This window comes from Crocuta crocuta, unplaced genomic scaffold, assembly GCF_008692635.1.
Source record: "Crocuta crocuta isolate KB4526 unplaced genomic scaffold, BGI_CrCroc_1.0 scaffold45, whole genome shotgun sequence".
In the NCBI taxonomy this organism is placed as follows: domain Eukaryota; kingdom Metazoa; phylum Chordata; class Mammalia; order Carnivora; family Hyaenidae; genus Crocuta; species Crocuta crocuta.
In genome coordinates this window covers 145741-166246 of record NW_027530544.1, presented here as the reverse complement: position 1 = coordinate 166246, position 20506 = coordinate 145741, and the positions used below count along the sequence as shown (strand labels likewise).

At 35.9% G+C, this 20506-nt stretch overlaps 1 protein-coding gene across 1 annotated transcript in view; it reads left to right on the top strand.

The window, feature by feature from the left end:
* POLQ (DNA polymerase theta) overlaps window positions 1-20506 on the top strand; it is a 113239-nt gene that overhangs the window by 50692 nt on the left and 42041 nt on the right. Inside the window, exons 15-18 of the mRNA XM_077767581.1 lie at window positions 640-883; window positions 9900-13012; window positions 15770-15913; window positions 16980-17176. Of these exons, the coding sequence (XP_077623707.1) occupies window positions 640-883; window positions 9900-13012; window positions 15770-15913; window positions 16980-17176 (3698 nt within the window). The remainder of the gene's footprint in view (window positions 1-639; window positions 884-9899; window positions 13013-15769; window positions 15914-16979; window positions 17177-20506) is intronic.

Here is a 20506-nt window from a genome sequence, read left to right as displayed (position 1 = left end):
ATTTTTCTCTAGATGAAAGAGTCCCTCACTTGTTTTGAGAGTTCTCTCTTCCTTAAAAAAAAGAAGGGAGGGAAGATAGAATGAGAGAGAGGAATGAACTAGAGTGGGGGATTTTTGTGTATTTTGTGTTAACATGCTCTGCCTCAGTTTTTTTCAAATATCAAGTTCATGACTAAGAATAAATGAGATGACGTTTAATGTGTTTAACCCATTTATTGAACAATTAACTGGGCCCTTAACATGTGTCTGCTTTCTTGTTAACGTAGACTTTGTGCCTTTGTGCCTCTTAAACTTTACAATTATGCAGGTAAAACAAAACAAAACAAAATAAAAGATACAGCAAATCAAAAGTATCTAAAGAAATAGAGAATTGTTTGTAAAAAATTAAAAGAAATTTTTTTATGTTTATTTTTGAGAGATTGAGAGAAAGACAGAGTATGAATGGGGAGGGGCAAAGAAAGAAAAAGACAGAATCTGAAGCAGGCTCCAGGCTCCAAGCTGTCAGCACAGAGCCTGATGTGGGACTCGAAACCACGAACCCAGAGATCATGACCTGAGCGAAGTCAGACGCTCAACCAACTGAGCCACCCAGGCGCCCCAAGAATTTTTAATTCAATAAATATTCTATGATTATTCTAGGGATGATTACAGTATTTTCCAACCGCCTGGGGTGGCACAACATGGAACTACTACTTTCCCAATTTCAGAAGCGTCTTACATTTGGCATCCAGAGGGAGCTGTGTGACCTGGTCCGGGTGTCCTTACTTAATGCACAGCGAGCCAGGTTCTTCTATACTTCTGGCTATCTTACTGTGGCAGATCTTGCCAGAGCAAATATTGTGGAGGTGGAGACTGTTCTGAAAAATTCTGTGCCCTTTAAAAGGTAAGAAAGTCCCCCTGACCATTAGTTATTGAATAAAAATTATGTCTATTTATAAATAATACAAAATTGTACTAAAATATTTTTTCTTAGATAGTATCATGATATACCTGGTGTCACTGGAAGAAAATGAGACTGCTTTTTTCCTCTAGAATTATTGTCATTGTGTGTGTGTGTGTGTGTGTGTGTGTGTGTGTATGTACATATACATACGTGTGTGTATACACACATATATTTAAATTGAAGTATAGGTGACACACAATGGTGCATTAGTTTCAGGTGTACACATAGTGATTTGAAAGGTCCATATGTTATGCTTTGCTCACTACAAGTATGACTACTATCTTTTGCCATAAAATGCTATTAAATACCATTGATTATATTCCCTATGCTATACATTTTTAAAATATAATTTATTGTCAAATTGGCTTTCATACAACACCCAGTGCTCATCCCAACAAGTGCCCTCCTCAGTGCCTATCACCTACTTTCCCCTCTACCCAACTCCCCATCAACCTTAGTTTGTTTTCAATATTAAAGAGTCTTTTATGGTTTGCCTCCCTCCTCTGTTTGTAGCTATTTTTCCCTTTCCCCTCCCCCATGGTCTTCTATTAAGTTTCTCAGGATCCACATATGAGTGAGAATATGATACCTGTCTTTTTCTGGCTATTTTCACTTAGCATAATACCCTTCAGTTCCATGCATGTTGCTGCAAATGGCCAGATTTCATTCTTTCTCATTGCTAAGTAGTATTCCATTATATATATAAACCACATCTTGATCCATTCATCAGTTGATGGACATTTAGACTCTTTCCATAATTTGGCTATTGTTGAAAGTGCTGCTGTAAACATAGGGGTACATGTGCCCCTATGCATCAGCACTCCTGTATCTCTTGGGTAAATTCCTATCAGTGCTATTGCTGGGTCATAGGGGAGTTCTGTTATTAACTTTTTGAGGAACCTCCTCACTGTTCTCCAGTTGCCTTCCCACCAATAATGTAAGAGTTCCTGTTTCTCCACATCCTCACCAGCATTTGTAGTTTTCTGAGTTGTTCATGTTAGCCACTCTGACCATTATGAGGTGGTATCTCAGTGTGGTTTTGATTTGTTTTTCCCTGATGATGAGTGACATTGAGCAGCGTTTCATGTGTCTGTCAGCCATCTGGATGTCTTCTTTGGAGTAGTGTCTGTTCATGTCTTCTGACCTTTCTTCACTGGCTTATTTGTTTTTCAGGTGTGGAGTTTGGTGAGTTCCTTCTAGATTTTGGATACTAGCCCTTTATCTGATATGTTATTTGCAACTATCTTTTCCCATTTTGTCAGTTGCCTATTAGTTGTGTTGATTGTTTCCTTTGCAGTGCAGAAGCATTTTATCTTGATGAGGTCCCAATAGTTCATTTTTGCTTTTATTTCCCTTGCTTCTGGAGATGTGTTGAGTAAGAAATTGCTGCAGCTGAGGTCAATGAAGTTGTTTCTTGCTTTCTCCTCTAGGGCTTCGAGGGTTTCCCATCTCACACTTAGGTCTTTCATCCATTTTGAGTTTATTTTTGTGTATGGTGTAAGAAAGTGGTCTAATTTCTTTTTCTACATGTTGCTGTCCAGTTCTCCTAGCACCATTTGCTAAACAGATTATCTTTTTTTCATTGGATACTCTTTCCTGATTTGTCAAAGGTTAGTTGGCTATACATTTGTGGGTCCAATTCTGGGTACTCTATTCCATTGGTCTGTGTGTCTGTTTTTGTGCCCATATCATACTGTCTTGATTATAGCTTTGTAGTAGAGCCTAGAGGCTAAAGTCTTGGATTGTGATGCCTTCCACTTTGGTTTTCTTCTTCAATATTACGTTAGTTATTCAGGGTCTTTTGTGGTTCCATACAAATTTTAGGATTGTTTGTTCTAGCTTTGAGAATGCTGGTGCAATTTTTATTGGGATTGAATTGAATGTGTAGATTGCTTTGGGTAGTATTGACATTTTAATAGTATTTATTCTTCTAATCCATGAGCATGGAATGTTTTTCCATTTCTTTGTGTCGTCTTCAATTTTCTTCATAGCTTTCTATAGTTTTCAGCATACAGATCTTTACATCTTTGGTTAAGTTTATTCCTAGGTATTTTATGGTTCTTGGTGCAATCTCTTTCTGTTGCTTCAATATTGGTGTATAGAAATGCAACCTATTTCTGTACACTGATTTTGTACCCTGCGACTTTGCTGAATTCATGTATCAGTTTTAGCAGTCTTTTGGTGGAGTCTTTCAGGTTTTCCATGTAGAATATCATGTTGTCTGCAAAAAGTGAAAGTTTGACTTCTTCTTTGCCAGTTTTGATGCCTTTTATTTCATTTTGTTGTCTAATTGCTGATTCTAGGACTTCTGACATTATGTTAAGCAACAGTGGTGAGAGTGGACATCCCTGTTGAGTTCCTGATCTCAGTGGGAAAGCTCTCAGTTTTTCCCCATTGAGGATGATATTAGCTCCGGGCTTTTCATATATGGGCTTTATGATATTTAAGTATGTTCCTTTCTATCCCAACTTTCTTGATGATTTTTATTAAGGATCCCCCTACTTCTCCATCATGTTGGCCCCTTCTCCCCATATGCTGTACATTTTATGCCTGTGATTTAATCATTCCATAATTGAAATCCTCTATCTCTCACTCCCCTTCAACCATTTTGCCTATCCCTCTGGCTCTCCCCTCTGGCAACAATCAGTTTCTTCCTTGTAGTTATGGGTCTATTTCTGCTTTTTTTTTGTTTCTTTAGATTCTACATCTTGGGGAAATCATATGGTATTTGTTTTTCTCAGTCTGACTTATTTCACATGGCATAATACCCTCTAGGTCTATCCATGTTGTCAGAAATAGCAAGATCTCATCCATTTTTATGGCTGAGTAATATTCTGTCACATATTTATGATACATGATATGTGATATGTATGCATATGACATCTATATCCCTTTATCTATCCATGGACACTTCGGTTGCTCCTATTCCCTGATGTTGTAAATAATGCTGCAGTGAACATAGAGGTACATCTATCTTTTCAAATTAGTGTTTTCATTTTCTTTGGGTCAATATTCAGTAATAGAATTAATGAATTGTATGGTATTTTTATTTTAATTTTTTGAGAAACCTCCATGCTGTTTTCTACAGTGTTTGGTCCAATTTACATTCTCACCAGTAGTGCACAAGAGTCTCTGCTTTAATGTAGGGTGCATAGATATTTACAAATGTTATATCCTCTTGTTGGATTAATCCCATTATCATTATATAATGTTCTTTGTTTCTTATTACAGCCTTTGTTTAAAGTCTGTTTTGTGTGATATAAGTATTGCTGCCCTCGCTTTTTTTTTTTTTTTTGCTTTTATTTGCACAGAATATCTTTTCCCATCCTTTCACTTTTAATCTGTGTGTCTTTAGGTGTGACATGAGTCTTCTGTAGGCAGCATACAAATGGGTCTTGTTTTTTAATCTATTCCACCATTCTATAAATTTATGGGAGCATTAGGTCTATTTTTATACCTAAAGTAATTATTGATAAGTATTTACTTATTGCCCTCTTGTTAATTGTTTTCTGGTTGTTTTGTAGTACTGTGTTTTTCTTCTTTTGTTGTCTTTCCTTTGATGACTTTCTGTCATGTTAAGTTGATTGTCTTTATTTTTTGTATACCCATTATAGATGTTTTTTTCTTTACTATGAGGCTTATATATAACATGTTAAATATATAGCAGTCTATATTAAGTCAGTTACGTAAATTTGTATATATTCTAAAAGAAAATTTTTCACACCCCCCATTTTATCTATATATTTTCATATCTTTTTATTCATAATTTTCTTAGCTCTGATTATGGCCTTTTCTTTTGAACTTAAAGAAGTGCCTTTAACATTTCTTGCTTTTAACATCATCCTAGTGATGATGAACTCCTTTAACTTTTGGTTTTTAATCTCTCCTTCAGTTGTGAAGGATAACCTGGCCATGGAGAATATTCTTCGTTGTAGGTTTTTTTCTTTTCAGCTCCTTAAATATATCATGTCACTCTCTTTTGACTTATAATATTTCTGGGGAAAAATCTGCTGATAGCCATAAGTGGTTTCCCTTATATGTAATTTTTTTCTGTCTCTTGCTCCTTTTAAAATTTCTCTTTATTTTTAACCTTTGACATTTTAATTATGCATCATGGTGTGGAACTCCTTGAGTTCATCTTGTTTGGAATTCTCTGTCCTTCCTAAACCTAGATGTTTATTTTCTTCCCTCAAGTTAAGGAAATTTTCAGCTATTATTTCTTCAGATAAATTTTTTGCCTCCTACCTTCTCTCTTCTAGGACCCCTATAAATGAATATTTGTTCTTGATGTCATCCCGGAGATTGCTTAACCTATCCTCATTAAATTTTTTTTTCTATTTGCTGTTCAGCTTGAGTGCTTTTTATTGCCTTGTCTTTTAGATTGCTAATCATCTCTTCTCATCCCCTAATCTATTGTTGATTCCCTCTGGTGTATTTTTCATATCAGTTACTATATTCTTCAACTTTGGTTCTTTCATATATTTTCTAACTCTTTCTTGAAGTTTTCAATGAGTTTTTCCACTGTTGTCTCCAAGCCTGTGAAGATCTTTAAGATCATTACTTCAAACTCCTTTTCAAGTATACTGTTTCTCTAGGTTTCATTTAGTTCTTTTTCTAAGGTTTTGTCTTGTTCTTGTGTTTGGAGTATATTTCCTCCATCTTGCTTGACTTTCTGTTTGTTCCTTTGAATTGAGTAGAACAGCTACTTCTAAACTTAAAGGAAAGGTATTGTGTATGTCATTCCCTGTGTAGTCTGTGCTGAGTAACTTTGGCTACCTGGCTGGATCTGTGGCTGATATGGGCATGGAGTCCCAGGTACTCCATGTTTGAGCTGCCCTGATAGGATGGCTGGAACTAAAGTGGGCTTGGACCTGGTGGTCCCAGAGCTCTCTGTGGATAGGGTGCTCTGGCAGGAGAGCTATCGCTGAAGTTGGTGAAGGTTGGAGCAGTCTCTGGGCTCCCCATAAGAGGATGGCCTGGCTGGATAGCTGAAGCTGAAGTGAACATGGGCCAGGGCTGTTAGGGGCTTTCCACCCACAGGGTGCCCTTGGTGGACAGTGAAAGATATAAGTTGGGGTGTCACGGGGGCACTTCACACAAGGGATGCCCTGACAGGGTGGGTGTGGGTGAGGGTGTCCTGGAGTGCTCTTTTCTGGGGTGTGTTAGCAAACTGTCTGGAGCCAAAGTAGTGTGGACCTGGGTCTGGAGTACTTTATGCCTGTGCCACCTTGTTGCAGTGGCTGGAGCTATCATGAGTACTGACCAGGGGTGTTCTGGTGGGCACTACACTGGTGCTACCTTGGTGGGATGACTTGGTGGGATGGCTGGGGTTGGTACTACCTTGGTGGGATGGCTGGGCTAGGGGTCTGGGGCTTATTGAAGTGGTAGGCCAACTAGGGCACCTGAACCCTGCTTCTGTCTGGGCTATCAAGGTTGAGAGGGAACATAAACTGTGACACTTGCAGCCCCTCTGACCTGGAAAGGGTTCCAGCAGCTCCCCAACCAATTGTCAAAGTTCTAGATCTAGTTTCTCTTTTTGTTCTAATTGCTATTTGTACTTCTGTATTATGCTAAGGCTACTATCACTGTGATTATGCCTCTTATGAATGCCCAGAACTTTATTGGTCAAAATTACTAACATCAGTATTAGGAAAAATCTACATCACCCATCTCCTCATATGACACAGTAAGAAAGACACAGCATTACTTCTGTTAGACATCAAAAATGTCTAACATAAATTTAATTGTAAGGAAATGTCAGACAAACCTAGATTGAGAGACACTACACAAAATATTTGGCTAGTACTCTTCAAAAATATCAAGGTCATGAAAAACAAAAACTGAGGAACTCTTTCTAATTAAAGGGAGATAAAGAGACATGACAACTAGATGTACCACCTTATTCTAGATTAGATTAGAACAAGAACAGAAGTGGAACAGTTGGTAAAACTTGAATAAGGTGTATAGATAAGAGATAGCATTGTATTAGTGTTAATTTTCTGATTGGAAACTGGTATATCTGGCACCTGGCCACCATTTCCTTTTAGTACTCAGTACACGAGAGTCAGAAAACCCATTTTGATTGTCTCAGTTTGCCATTAACAAAAATTCACAATAAATTACCCATGCATATGTATTTTCATATTGTTGGTAATGTTTCTTCGGAGTAAATTCTTGGACATGGGATTTCAAAAGGTAAGTGTTCATGTGGGGTTATTAGATTCCAGATTGCCCTGCAGAAGGGTTGTACCAGGTTACATTCTCACTGACCTATTACCCCACAACCTCACCAACAGAACCCTATGTTAGAGTTTTCATTTTACCAGTCTGATGGATGAAAAATTGTATCTCAATATGGTTTTAATGTGTATTTCTCCTATTGTGAGTGATGGTGGATAACTCTTCATGTGTTTCAGGATTATTTTTTTTGGATCCTATAAATTATCTGGTTATGTCTTTTCTTGTTTCTACTGTGTTTGTTCTTTTCCCTCTCCTTTTTATTTTATTTTATTTTAAAAAAAATGATCATTTATTTTAATAAAGAACGAACAAGGGAGGGGCAGAAAGAGAATCCCAAGCAGGTTTCATGCTGTCACTGCAGAGCCTGTCACAGGGCTCTATCTCAGAGACCCTGAGATCATGACCTGAGCCTAAATCAAGAGTCAGACACTTAACATACTGGGCTACCCAGGTACCTTTCCCTCTCCTTTAAAAGAAACTTCTTCTTAAATTGATTAGAGTTCTTAGCTGTTTATTTTATATGTATTTAGAAAAATTTTCTCAAAATGTATAAAATGTCTTTTGACTTTTATTACATTATTTTTGCCATGCAGAATTTTTTCTATTGATTTTTTTATCAGTCTTTTTTTTTTTTGGCTTTGAATTGTCATAGTTAGAAAACTTTTGTCTACTGATTTTAAAAAGGAATTCATTCATGTTTTCTTCTAGTATTTGTAGATTTGCATTTAGATTCTTGATGTATTTAGAATTTAATTTTGTGCATAGTATAAAGTCTGGATCTAATTTTATCTTTTATCCAGTGGCTCCCATTTATAAAAAGATTTATCTTTGAATTAGTGATTTGAGATGCCATCTTCATCATATACCAAATACCCATAAATAATAAGGTTTATTTCTGTACTTTCGATTTTATATGCTATTCTTTTTGTCAATTCATGAGCCAGTACCATACTTTTAACCAGAAAGGTCATATAGTATGTTTAAATCTCTGGTAGGGCACATCCTTCTCATAGTTTTTCAGTATTTTTTTTTTTTTGGTGATTCTTGCATATTTGCCCATATGAAAGTTAAAGTGCTTGTTGATATTAATTGGAATTGGATTGAAATTTAACTTAGAATTGATATCTTTATATTTTGTGTCAATCTATCCAAAGATAGATACATGTTTGAATTTAATCTAGTCTTTGTGATTTTCAAGCATTTTCAAAAGGTTTTCTCATTATAGGTTTTCAGAAGTTTTAAGTTTTTCTCACATAGGTTTTATACATTTCTTGTTAAAGTTATTCTTACTTAATCTTTATTGTTATTTTAATTGGTTACTTTTTTTTCTATTATGTCTTCTACATAGTTATTTGAGTATATGAAAGCTGTTTTGTATAGTTTTTATCCTATTTTCTAAATTCTTTTATTGTTTGAATTACTTTTATCATTGATTGTCTATAATTTTCCAGGTATATTGGCACACCATCTGCAAATAGTTATTATACTTCTTCTGTAGGAACTTGTATGCTTTTAATTGATTTCTCTTATCTAATTGTGTTAGCTGCTACCTCTAATAGGTAGTAGTATTGGGGAAAGTAGTAATAGATATTGGGCATTTTTGCTTTGTTTGTGATCTTAGTGGCAATGCCTCTGGTGTTGCTTCAGTAGGATACTGTTTTCAGGACTATGGTGTGTATGTATGTATTATCATTTTAAGAAAATCCGTTTAATTGCAATTTTCTTGAATATTTTTGTCATGATTGGGTATGGAATTTTGTCAAAGCATTTTCCAGTATTTCTGGAGATAATCATAGGGGTTTTTTTTTCTATTAGCATAGTACATTATGTTAATAGATTTCCTAATATTGAATCAGTCTTATATTATAAAATAAGTTTAATTTGGTCATTTGATTTTTTTACATGATGTTTGATTCTGTTTGCTAATATTTAATATAGTATAATTTCCATAATATAGAATCTATTATTTTACCCTAAGAACATTGATATTTTATCAGTTAGTTAGCTTGGCTGAAGTCAAACTCTAAACTTTGTCTTCCTATAATGGACAGTAATTCCAATCTCTGTTCAGTTGTTTAGACTTTTAACTGACTGCTTAGAGTCATCCCATACTTGCATAGATTAGAGGTCAGCCAAATATTTGAACAGATTTATTTGAAGAATTTGGGGGTTTTCGTTCTCTGATCTCTCATGTCTGGACTTTCTCTGTTAATTTTATATCTCCTATAGGTATTCTGAGCTCTTTTTCAAATTCTGTCAATCAATAAACTCCAGGCTTTTATTCGAGTTTTTAGTTATCCCTTTCAGTTTCTCCTTTCTTTTGGTCACTCTCCACTTCCTTTAACTATTTTGTCCAGAGTTAATGTTATGTAGGAGGATTTGTTTCAGTGAAAGTTTTATGACACTGTTTAAAACGGTCTCTGCTTAATCTGTTTTAGTGAGGTCTTCTCTAATTTTGCTATTTGAAAATTGCAGAATCCCCTAGTGCTTCATTTTTGTATGCAATTCTTATCATCAGTTGACATAGAATGCATTCTAACATTTGTTTTCTGGTTTCCCAATTAAAATGTAAGCTCTAAGAAAGCAGAACTTTCCCTCTTGTTCAGTGCTATTTCTTTACTTCCTAGAAGAAATCAGTTTAGTGGTTAATAAATATTTCTGTATGCATGAATGAATCAATGCATTAATTTATTTCTTTTCCTATATCCTTGTTTAGTGCCCGAAAGGCAGTGGATGAGGAAGAGGAAGCAGTTGAAGAACGTCGGAATATGAGAACTATTTGGGTGACTGGCAGAAAAGGTTTAACTGAAAGGGAAGCAGCAGCTCTTATAGTAGAAGAAGCCAAAATGATTCTGCAGCAGGACTTAGCTGAAATGGGAGTGCAATGGAATCCATATTCCCTTTCAACTTCTAATACACACTCATCAACCAGCAGTGAGCCAGAAGTAAAGGAACAGAAACTTACACCCCAAACTAAGAGATCCTGTAAAAGATTAACATCAAAGAAAAAAAGTAACTCAGTGTTTAGTGATTCTTCTGCTAACCAGTCACCAAATACAGTGCAAGATTTAGATAAAAGTGAAGAGCATAGAAATTTCTCTTATTACAAGTTACAGAGTGGGAATCAAGAATCCCAAGTACATTCCGTTTCCAGAGCAAGAAAACAGGCTTCTTTGAATAAAAGTAAAGAAAAGCTAGTAACCTCTCTGAATGAGGGAAAAGCAAGCACTAAGAATGTTGTTCAAACTCTCTTATTTAAGAAAACAAAAAAAGAATCTTTGAGTTTCAGTTTAGAAAAGATGAGAACCGCCTCTCGATCTTGGAAACATAGTAAGCGTCTAACACAATCCAGAGACAGTAGCCCTGTTAAAGACACTGGGATGTATAGAATAGATTTACAGGAGAAAACTATATCTAATCCTGTTCATTGTGAGGACTCATTTACCTTAGATGAAAAGAATATGGAATTTAGAAGTCCAGAGCCCTTTATTAAAAATGTATCTTTCTGTGCTGAGGGAAAAAATAGCAAAGCATCATTCCCATCACAAACAGAACAAAGTTCAAAGAACAAAACAAAAACTAACAATATTCTTGTGGAACATTTTATCACACGATCCCAGAGTAAAAAAGTGATTTGTCATCCCACTAGTACAGTTAGTGAAAATGGAGGAGAATTAGCGTTTGTTGAGTCAGAAAAAATAAACAAAGTACTGATGATACAAAGGGATTCAAAAAACCAGAATGTTTACGTAAACTACCATGACACCCATTCAATTAACCAGTGCCCAGAAAAACAGTCTGATAAACAAACAAACACTTATGCCAAACAGAAAAAAATAATAGAGAAACAAATGATCTGTGAGACAGGCAGTAGTTATATGAATAGAGACTCAAATGTTATTATCAAGTGTGGAAGTATGAAGTTTAATGGTGAGGAAAATAAATCAAATAATTTTCAGGTATCAGGAGATAATATAAGCAGCACTGAGATACTCAGTAGAATACATCTCCCAACTGGAGCATTTGGTAAATCAGGAGGCCAGCATGAGGATTTTCTAAATTCCTCTAGAATACAAGAAAAAAAGGAAGCTTATGCAACAGACAAAACCAAAAATAATTGTGTTTCTGACGTAGATTTAGGTGTTTGTGAATTTGAAGATAGTTTCTACCTGGATACTCAGTCAGAGAAAATAATACAACAGATGGCAACTGAAAATTCCAAACAAGAGGGAGCAAAGGATGTCAACCTGGAAACAGAGACGATACTGAAGAGCTTAGAAAAACAGAGCTCTGTGAACTCTTTTCAGAATGAGATTCATACTACTTTTCCTAGTGAACGACATTCTTCAGGAGTGACAAATATAGATCATTTGGAGCGTAAGGCTGTAGATACTGTGAAACAAGGCACTGATTCACATCGAGTTGATGTTCTGACTCCAGAAAGCTCAATTTTTCATTCTCCAATACTCTTGAGGGAAAATGGCCCTTGTTTTAAAGGGAATGAACTTTCTGTCACTGACTCTCAATTAAATAGTTTTCTCCAAGGTTATCAAACACAAGAAGCTATGAAACCAGTTATACTACCTCCTCCCAGTGGTGTAGAAGTAGAATGTCTACCAGTTCCTGAAACAAGCTTGAATTTGAGTGATAGTTTACTATTTGACAGTTTCAGTGAAGACTACCTAGTGAAAGAACAACCACCTGATATACAAGCAAAAGAACCCCTGTCTTCTGAACTAACGTCAAACTGTTTCAGTCATTCTCTGTGTCTAAAACCAGAGGGCCAACTTAGAAAATCAAATATGAATGAGAATCAAGATAATCAGCAACAGCTGACTTGTGTCAGTGATGAATCTCTTTTATTTTCAGAAATAGACTCTGCTCAGATGGTTGAAGCTTTGGACAATGTAAATATATTTCCTGTCCAAGAGAAACGTAATACCACAGTGTCTCTTACAGCATTAGGACTAAGTGATCCAGTGACTGTAGGTAATGATTATCCACAAAGAGAAGTAATTGGAAGAGATAAAGATGAAAGATCTCAAAAATCCAAATTAACTGAGACAGGGCAAAATAATTCGCTCATATGGTCAGAGGCATCATTTGATTTAAGTCCAGGACTACAAAGAATTTTAGATAAAGTGTCCAGTCCTCTAGAAAATGAAAAGCAAAAATTAGCCACTACAAACTTGTCTAGTTTAAAAGAAGAAAATGCAGAGTTAAATGGCAAACAAAAAGTGATTTCAAATTTGGAGCCAAATCAAGTGCCAGGAATTTCATTTTCCCCTAATGTTGAAATAAAGAGCAAGATTGGAGCTCCGGAGAACAGTGCCCTTCATGGTGAAACCTCACCCCTCTTGCCTTGGAAAGAGAGCTGTATAGTTGATGATAACGGATTCATTCCTCCTACACCCATCCCAGCATCTGCTTCTAAGCTAGCAGTTCCAAGTATTCTTGGAACATCTTCTGTAAAACTTCAGAAAATGCATAGTGTTTTACAAGTTGGTAAAAGTGACTCATTTGGCTCATCTTCAGATATTAAAAACCAAGATTTAAGTTCGGAAAGTAGAAATGGTTTAAAAGAGGATAGTCCTAATGGAGACCGGAGTTTTTCACTGCAGTTGTCACAGGATGGATCACAGTTAACTCCAGCCTCATGCAGCCCAGAAAGCTTGGCCATAATTGATGTTGCAAGTGACCAAACTCTCTTTCAAACATTCATTAAGGAATGGCAATGCAAAAAGAGATTTTCCATCTCTCTGGCTTGTGAAAAGATCAGTAACTTGACGTCTTCTAAAAGTGCTGCTATTGGTGGTAGGTTTAAGCAAGGTAAGAATAGTTTCTTTAATTTTTCATATTTTCATGTTTATATGTAAAATGGTGAATTGGGATGAATGTACTAAATTTATTCCAATTTAATTAAAATTATTCTATATGGGTTTACCTGTAGAACTGCCTTACCGTTCAGTGCAACTAGATTAATAATAGTTGCCATCTGGTATAAGTGATGGGTGACTCCAGAACACGTGGGTGTAAGAGCTGAGTGCTTAGAAAAAATGTCAAGCTGGGATACTGAAATAATGCAGACCACTAAGGCACTACTTATTCCTGAGGCCCTGATCCACCGTTTTATAGCTGTGGTCTAATCAGGCCTGTGTTTGCCTCTTTTCTTCAAATCCCTCAAGAGCCTTCCCACACTAGCTCCCCACCCTAGGCTGTCCACAGCAGTCTTGTCTCTCAGGACATGGACAGAGCAGCCAAGCCTATTGCTGCTGCACCCACACTAGTTGTTGTGGCTGGCATGTGGGCCAGCACTGGAACAGTTTTTGGCAGCTTGATCATTGGGTATATCAGGAACCTGGCTCTCAAACAGCAGGTCTTTCTTCAGTGCTACACTGGGCTTTGCCATGGTCAGGCCATGGCACTCTTCGATTTAACTGTTGCCTTTCTTACCCTTTTCACTTTATGAGGCTTCATGTAGGTCACCTAACTGTCCCTGCTGCTTCAACTCCAGGCCATATCTGGTGCTGGACTGTGCTAAGCTTTCCCATTAAACACAAGGTTTCTTTAAAAAAAAATAAGCATATTTAATACATAATATAATATTTTATATAATATACAAATGTTAGAAGATAAGTTTGTAAAAACTAATGTATTTTGAACATGGATCACTATTTTTGGTATCTTAATGGAATAGCATGATGGTTTTTATTTATCATCAAGGCTTATGAATTATTTTCTATTATAATATCCTTATTCACTTATATAATCACAAAAGTACATAGAAAATTGGCACTGTATTTTTAACAATGTACATTAGCTACATTTTTCAGTCCGTATCTCAAGTAGACTTATAACCTTCACTGATGTTCATGAATTCTCTACCAAAATGTTGATCCCAAATTATCACAGAGGCCTTCCACATTTTAAGAGAATTGAACCTTTTGTCAAATAATGTCATATATGTATATTCCTGTCTTACTTCATGATAGTAAGGATTCTGTATAATGGGGAATAGCTGTAGTCAGCTTGACAGCCTGCTGTGGAAATCAAAGATTTGATCAGATTTCTTAAATCTCTATATTTATGAATGAATTTGTTCATAAAAGTTTGAGTATTTGTCTGACCTGATTCAATTCATGGAACACATATTTTCCTTTTTAAATTTTTTAATTTGAGTATAATTGGTATACAATGTTATATTAGTTTTAGGTGTACAACATAGTGATTCGACAGGTTTATACATTTTACTATGTTCACCATGAGCATAGCTACCATCTGTCCCCATACATTGCTATTACAATATCACTCACTATATATTCCTTATGCTGTGTCTTTAATTCCCATGGCTTATTCATTACATAACTGGAAGCCTGTCTCTCCCTCTCTCTTTGTCCATTTTGCCCAACCTCCTACCTCCCCTTCCTTCTAGCAATCATCAGTTTGGTCTCTGTATTTATAAGTCTGATTCTGCTTGTTTGTTTATTCATTTATGTGTTTTTGTTTTAGATTCTACATATGAAATCATATGATATTTGCCTTTCTCAGTCTGACTTATTTCACTTAGCATAATACCCTGTAGGTCTATCCATGTTGCTACAAATGGCAAGTTCTCAACCCTTTTTATGGCACCAAAATATTTCATTGTGTATGTATACCACATCTTCCTATTCATTTGTCTGTAGATGAACACTTAGGTCATGGAGCACATGTGTTAATGAAAAGTTTTATGTATGTTTTGTGTTGACTAGTACTTTCTATTTTTCATTCAACAAATATAAAATTGAGCACATTCTTTGTGCAAGGGGTTAGAGGGATAAAATTGTTCACTTAAATGTAACAACTATGTGCCAGTTATTAGATTGGTTCTTGACCTGTATTTGTAAAGTTGGAGATGCATTATTTTAGAAAAAATGTTGACTCTGGATACAAAATCATATCTGATTCTTCACTAAGAAGTCAGATGCTTGATTTTTTTTTGGAGTTTCTTAGTGTTAAGAATTGCTGAGTTCAGGAGTACCTGGGTGGCTTAGTTAGTTGAGTGTCCGACTTTGGCTCAGGTCATAATCGCACAGCTCATGAGTTCAAGACCCATGTTGGGCTCTGTGTGCTGACAGCTGAAAGCCTGGAGCCTGCTTCAGATTCTGTGTCTCCATGTCTCTCTGCCTCTCACATTCTGTCTCTGTCTGTCTCTCTCAAAAATAAACATTAAAAAAAAAAGAAAAGAATTGATGATTTCACTACAAAATTTTTATAGTATGCCAGTGTCTTTGTTTCAGTTACAGCAATTCAAAATGCAGCTTTAAAAAAATTTAGTTAATACCCACTTTAGTCATTATTATAGATATATGTTAAGACATATTTGATAAATTTTTCAAAGTGACAGTTATTTTAATTGATAGGAAGCCTAGAAGATCTTACATATACCTAAAACTGACCATCCAAATAGTGCATATTGTAGGGATCTGGAAATTTTGCCAATCAAATAGTTTTTTGTTTTTTTTTTTTATCATTATCACTGTTTTAACATTGAGTTTAATGGCTTTATTTTGAGATTTTTAACTATTTCACTTTTGACTTATTTAGTTAGCCTACCCCAGGAAACCCCTATTAGAGATGATGGAGTTCCTGTTAAAGGTTGTGATGACATCTTGGTGGTTGGTCTGGCAGTATGCTGGGGTGGAAGAGATGCGTATTATTTTTCATTGCAGAAGGAACAAAAGCATCCTGGTGAGTAATCACTATTTGGTTAAGTACCATATAATTTTAATATAATCTCTATTAGGATAGTGACTTGTTTGTTGAGAATAATTTCCTGATATTTACCTAGAATTTATTTTTAGTATTAAAAGAAGGGGGGGGGACAGTGGCTCATGTGTACATTATTTCATATATTAATTAGAATGAATGTCTTAAACACTATTCTTACTCCCCTCTACTTATCACATACACTACTAATACTATCTTTTCTTGTTGGAGGTAGTGGAGTGGAGCCTTAGGGATTCCCTGGACCTCTTAGGGGTTTGCTTTGAAGATTGGATTATACCAGTTTCTTTTCAGACTTTTTTCCTGTCATTGACTGTGTCTGGAACTTATCTAGTGACAGTGATGAGCTGAACACCTACAGTAGTTGAATCATACAGGTTTTGTAGAAGTCTTTGGAATAGAGAGGATATGATCTGGAATTGCCTTGTGATCTGGTTACAGTTGCTACATTACCTAGCTGACAGATTGGTTTTAGACAGTAGCAAAATTAATAAGTAAACATTTTAAAGAATGCCATGTAATGTGTGTTTCTGAGTAAGCATGAAATTTTTTCAGTTGTTTTAAGGGAAAATGTGTTATGTTGAGTAGATACTTGAACTGCTGCTTTTTTCCTTAGATGTAACATTATACATTCATACTAAATCTTTTTAAGGAGTTAATTTAAAAATCATTTCAAAACACCTTTTCTGTCTTTAACTCCTTATTCTGAGAAATGTACATTTTTAAGAATCTTGATATTTACAATTGTCTCCCACCTAATTAAATAGAGCATATAAATTATATAGCACAAGCTTTAGTTTTTAGAATATGAAGTACTTTGTGCTTGCTTCAGTAGCACATATATCAGAATATGAAGCACTTCATCTGTGCAATCAACATGACCTGAATAAGTTCATGCTGAGTTATTGGTTACATGGAACTAAGCCCTTAGATTTCTGAGTCTTTTTCAGTCTTTTTATTAAAGATTGCTGCTTCAAATGAATGCATGTAAGTTTTGCTTTAAACCTTTTTGTTTGTTTATGTTTTAAAGAAATTAGTTCCAGTTTGATCCCACCTTCTCTGGATCCAAGCCTGACTGTGAAAGACAGAATGTGGTACCTTCTGTCTTGCTTTCAAGAGGAATCTCATAAAGAACGTTCTATTATCATCTATGACTTCATCCAGAGCTATAAAATTCTTCTTTTGTCTTGTGGTATCTCCCTGGAACAAAGTTATGAAGATCCTAAGGTTTCATGTCTTATTTACTTTTTACTGTACTTAAAAAAATTTTTTTAATGTGTAGTGTTAATTCTTAAATGACTTGGTATTTATAACTATAACAATGAGGCTTAAATTTTTCAGAGTAGTCACTCCTTTATCCAGTAATCTTATCTATCCAGAACAGAATGTTAGGCACCAAATACTTCTATGTAGGTAAAAACAGATTCCACAAATTCAAAACACTGAAGTTCATATCTTTCCTCAGAGATTTAAAAAAAAATTATTTCAGTTATGTTTTTTCTGTCTCACAGTAAATTAGAAATGAAGTGAGAACTGTCAGATATAAATATATGATAGCAGGTTGTTTCAGATGTCCATGAGGATAGAGGCAGAAAATAGGAAAAATGTGTAGATAATAAGCCGTTTAAAAGGATAATATTTAGGGCCATTTAGCATAGGGACAAATCGCCTTACTAGCCCCTGTGAACTTTGCTATAGTAATAGCAAAGCATGATATGCTTTTCATAATGATAACTCTCATGTATTAAGGAAAGGGTAACTTATGTTATTGTAACATACACTTAACAGTGTAATGCATTTTCATAAGACATTTATTTACAATATTATAGCTTTTTAAAAATTTTTTTAGTGTTTATTTTATTTTTGAGAGAGAGAGACAGAGGGTGAGTGGGGGAGGGGCAGAGAGAGAGGGAGACACAGAATCCGAAGCAGGATTCTGAGCTGTTGGCACAGAGCCTGATGCGGGGCTCGAACTCACAAGAGTGTGAGATCATGACCTGAGCTGAAGTCAGACGCTTGATGGACTGAGCCACCCAGGCACCCCATATAATATCATAGCTTTCAAAGGAATATCATTTTCCCCCTATTGATACTGAATACATGAGGTATATGGAATACTAATTTTGAATTGATATATGAGACTACTTGGTTGTTATTGGAATATAATCAATAATAGGATAAATTTTGGTTTCTTAGTTTCTTTAGCTTTTTTAGGGAAATTTTCGAAGGCAATATCAGATAAACTGAAGATCCTGACCTTTTCTGTAGTTCAAGCCAAGCTTAGTTTACATATGATAAATTCCATGTAGTTTTTAAACTGACTTTCACTGGATATAAAAAGTTTTCACTTAATTTTGATGTTCCAGAGTCCAAAAGGAGAATATGGATAATATGAGCTTCTCATTAAAACTACTGTAGCATCTCAAATTTATTATAGTACTTTTTGCATAAACTATTTGAAAGAGTCCATAATTGGTTTTGTCAATCACACTTTTGATGTAAGAAGATAAACTATTAATTTTATTTAAAAATTTTTTTTAATTATTAATTTTAAAAAGCTCTATTTTATAGGAACATTTGCCAACTTTTACATCAAACTACGTTGTTTGATATTGTCTAAAAGGTTTCTGTTCACCAGTTTCTAATGTAGGTGGGGGATATGAAAATGTCCTCCGCTCTGCAGGCTTACCAGGTTCCAAAGTAACAGTGGTGTCAGCAATATATGGCTTCACCCTTTCAGGCATCTGACATAATCAAATGAAAAGATAATATCCTTTCTTGCTTGGAGCGGCTTTTGAGATGTTAATATTGGATTTTCCTCGTTATATAGCCCATTTATTCATCTCCTTGCCCATAGCTACTCTGTTCCCTTCAATGCTTTTAACCTTTATGTTACAATTCCTAAGGGCCTGATGGGGCAGGACGTGACTTCACCCCATGTGGAATAGTTATAGTTTCTTACTTAGGAATCATTCATTTCCAGCCCTTATACCTGTAGTCCTGATCCTATGACCCCTGCATCAGCTTGGAGGAAAAATGTTGAGGTGATATCAGAAAGAAAGTATACTAGCACATTCCCCACCCTTAGTTCCTCAGATCCAGACAGACAAATATATCCAGTGGGGAGTCCATTAGCCCCGTTTATGTTGAGTGTGAGCACATACTCAAATACCATGAAGGCATAAAGCCAGCCCTTCCTGCCTTTATCTCCCCTCATTTTAGACAACCAATGTTTTAATTGCCTATTCTAATTCTCTATCAAACTAGGAGGAGGATATCTCTTTGCCCGTTGTTGAACATTATGGGCTGCAAGGTGTGTTCTTTGGTCTGAAGAAATGACAGTCAGCCATCCAAACTGGTGCAGTTTCTTCTGTTCTTTTTTTAGTACTCAACATTTGCCCCTACAATCAGGTAAACAAAGCATGGTCCAGAGTCAATGTCTGTTCCTATCTGCACCATTTGTAGACCTTCAAGGCTACAAGTATTAATCTCACCTGCCAGCTATATTCATGACCTTCTTAACAGGGAATCTGCCAAATAATCATCTGCAGTCTCTCTCTCTTGTTGGCACATAGAATAATTCATTCTGGCATTCTGTGTCTCAGAGGGTGCAAGAAGAATAAGTCTAGATTCAGCCCATCTCTGCATTGCTGCAGTGAACCAGGTCCACTCATTTCATGGATGCAGGCGATCTTCTCACAGGGTCATACAGGGACATCTGCTTAATGATTCTAGTCACTGTCCAAGCCTAGAAGGGAATTCTTCTGAAAGGCATTAATGTGTCCTATTTTAATGCACCCCTTCAAATTTCCATAAGGACTGTGTCCCTGAAGAGAACCCTTCTTTAGTAGACCAGGTCTCCATTGCCTTCCTGACTGACATTTTGGCAAAGCTATTGGGCATTATTTATAAGCCAGTGAAAACCTGAACATAGGGCTTTTCCCTAGCTGTTCAATTCTTTGATCACTGCTAGGAAAATAGCATGTAATTCAGCACACCAGGATGATTTTTTCTATCTTCTTTAATTAGAATGATGGACTTCCAAAACAAGATATTGTCCATTCACTTTGGAACTGCCCTCACAAACCTAGCAGCTCTTTGTCAGTCAGTCAGTCAGTCAAGGATTGTTTCTAGAGTACTGTCCAAGTGACAGTGGAATCCAGCAGTGCCTCCTCACACAATTCCAGAGTCAAGCTGAGAAGAAAACAGCTCTCTGCTCTTGAGTATCTCTTCTTTGCATTCCCCAGGCAGCATGACCCTGTATAAACTGTTTCCATTTTATTATGGAACTCCACTGACACTGCCATCTCCGTTAGAGCAGTTCTCAGATATCACCCAACACTTTGTGGGTACTTCAGGTTTCAAGATCATGTTATATCCTTTAATCATAGAAATAGCGTCAATTAACAATGTCAGATAACAAGGCAATAAATACCCTCAAATGGAAATTCTTTTGTTTAACGTTCTAGTAGGCATTGTCAGGAGAGGCTCACAAGCTCTTGCCATTAGCCCACTCTCCACATAGGGCTATCACACAGATAGCCTGCCAGCTATCTG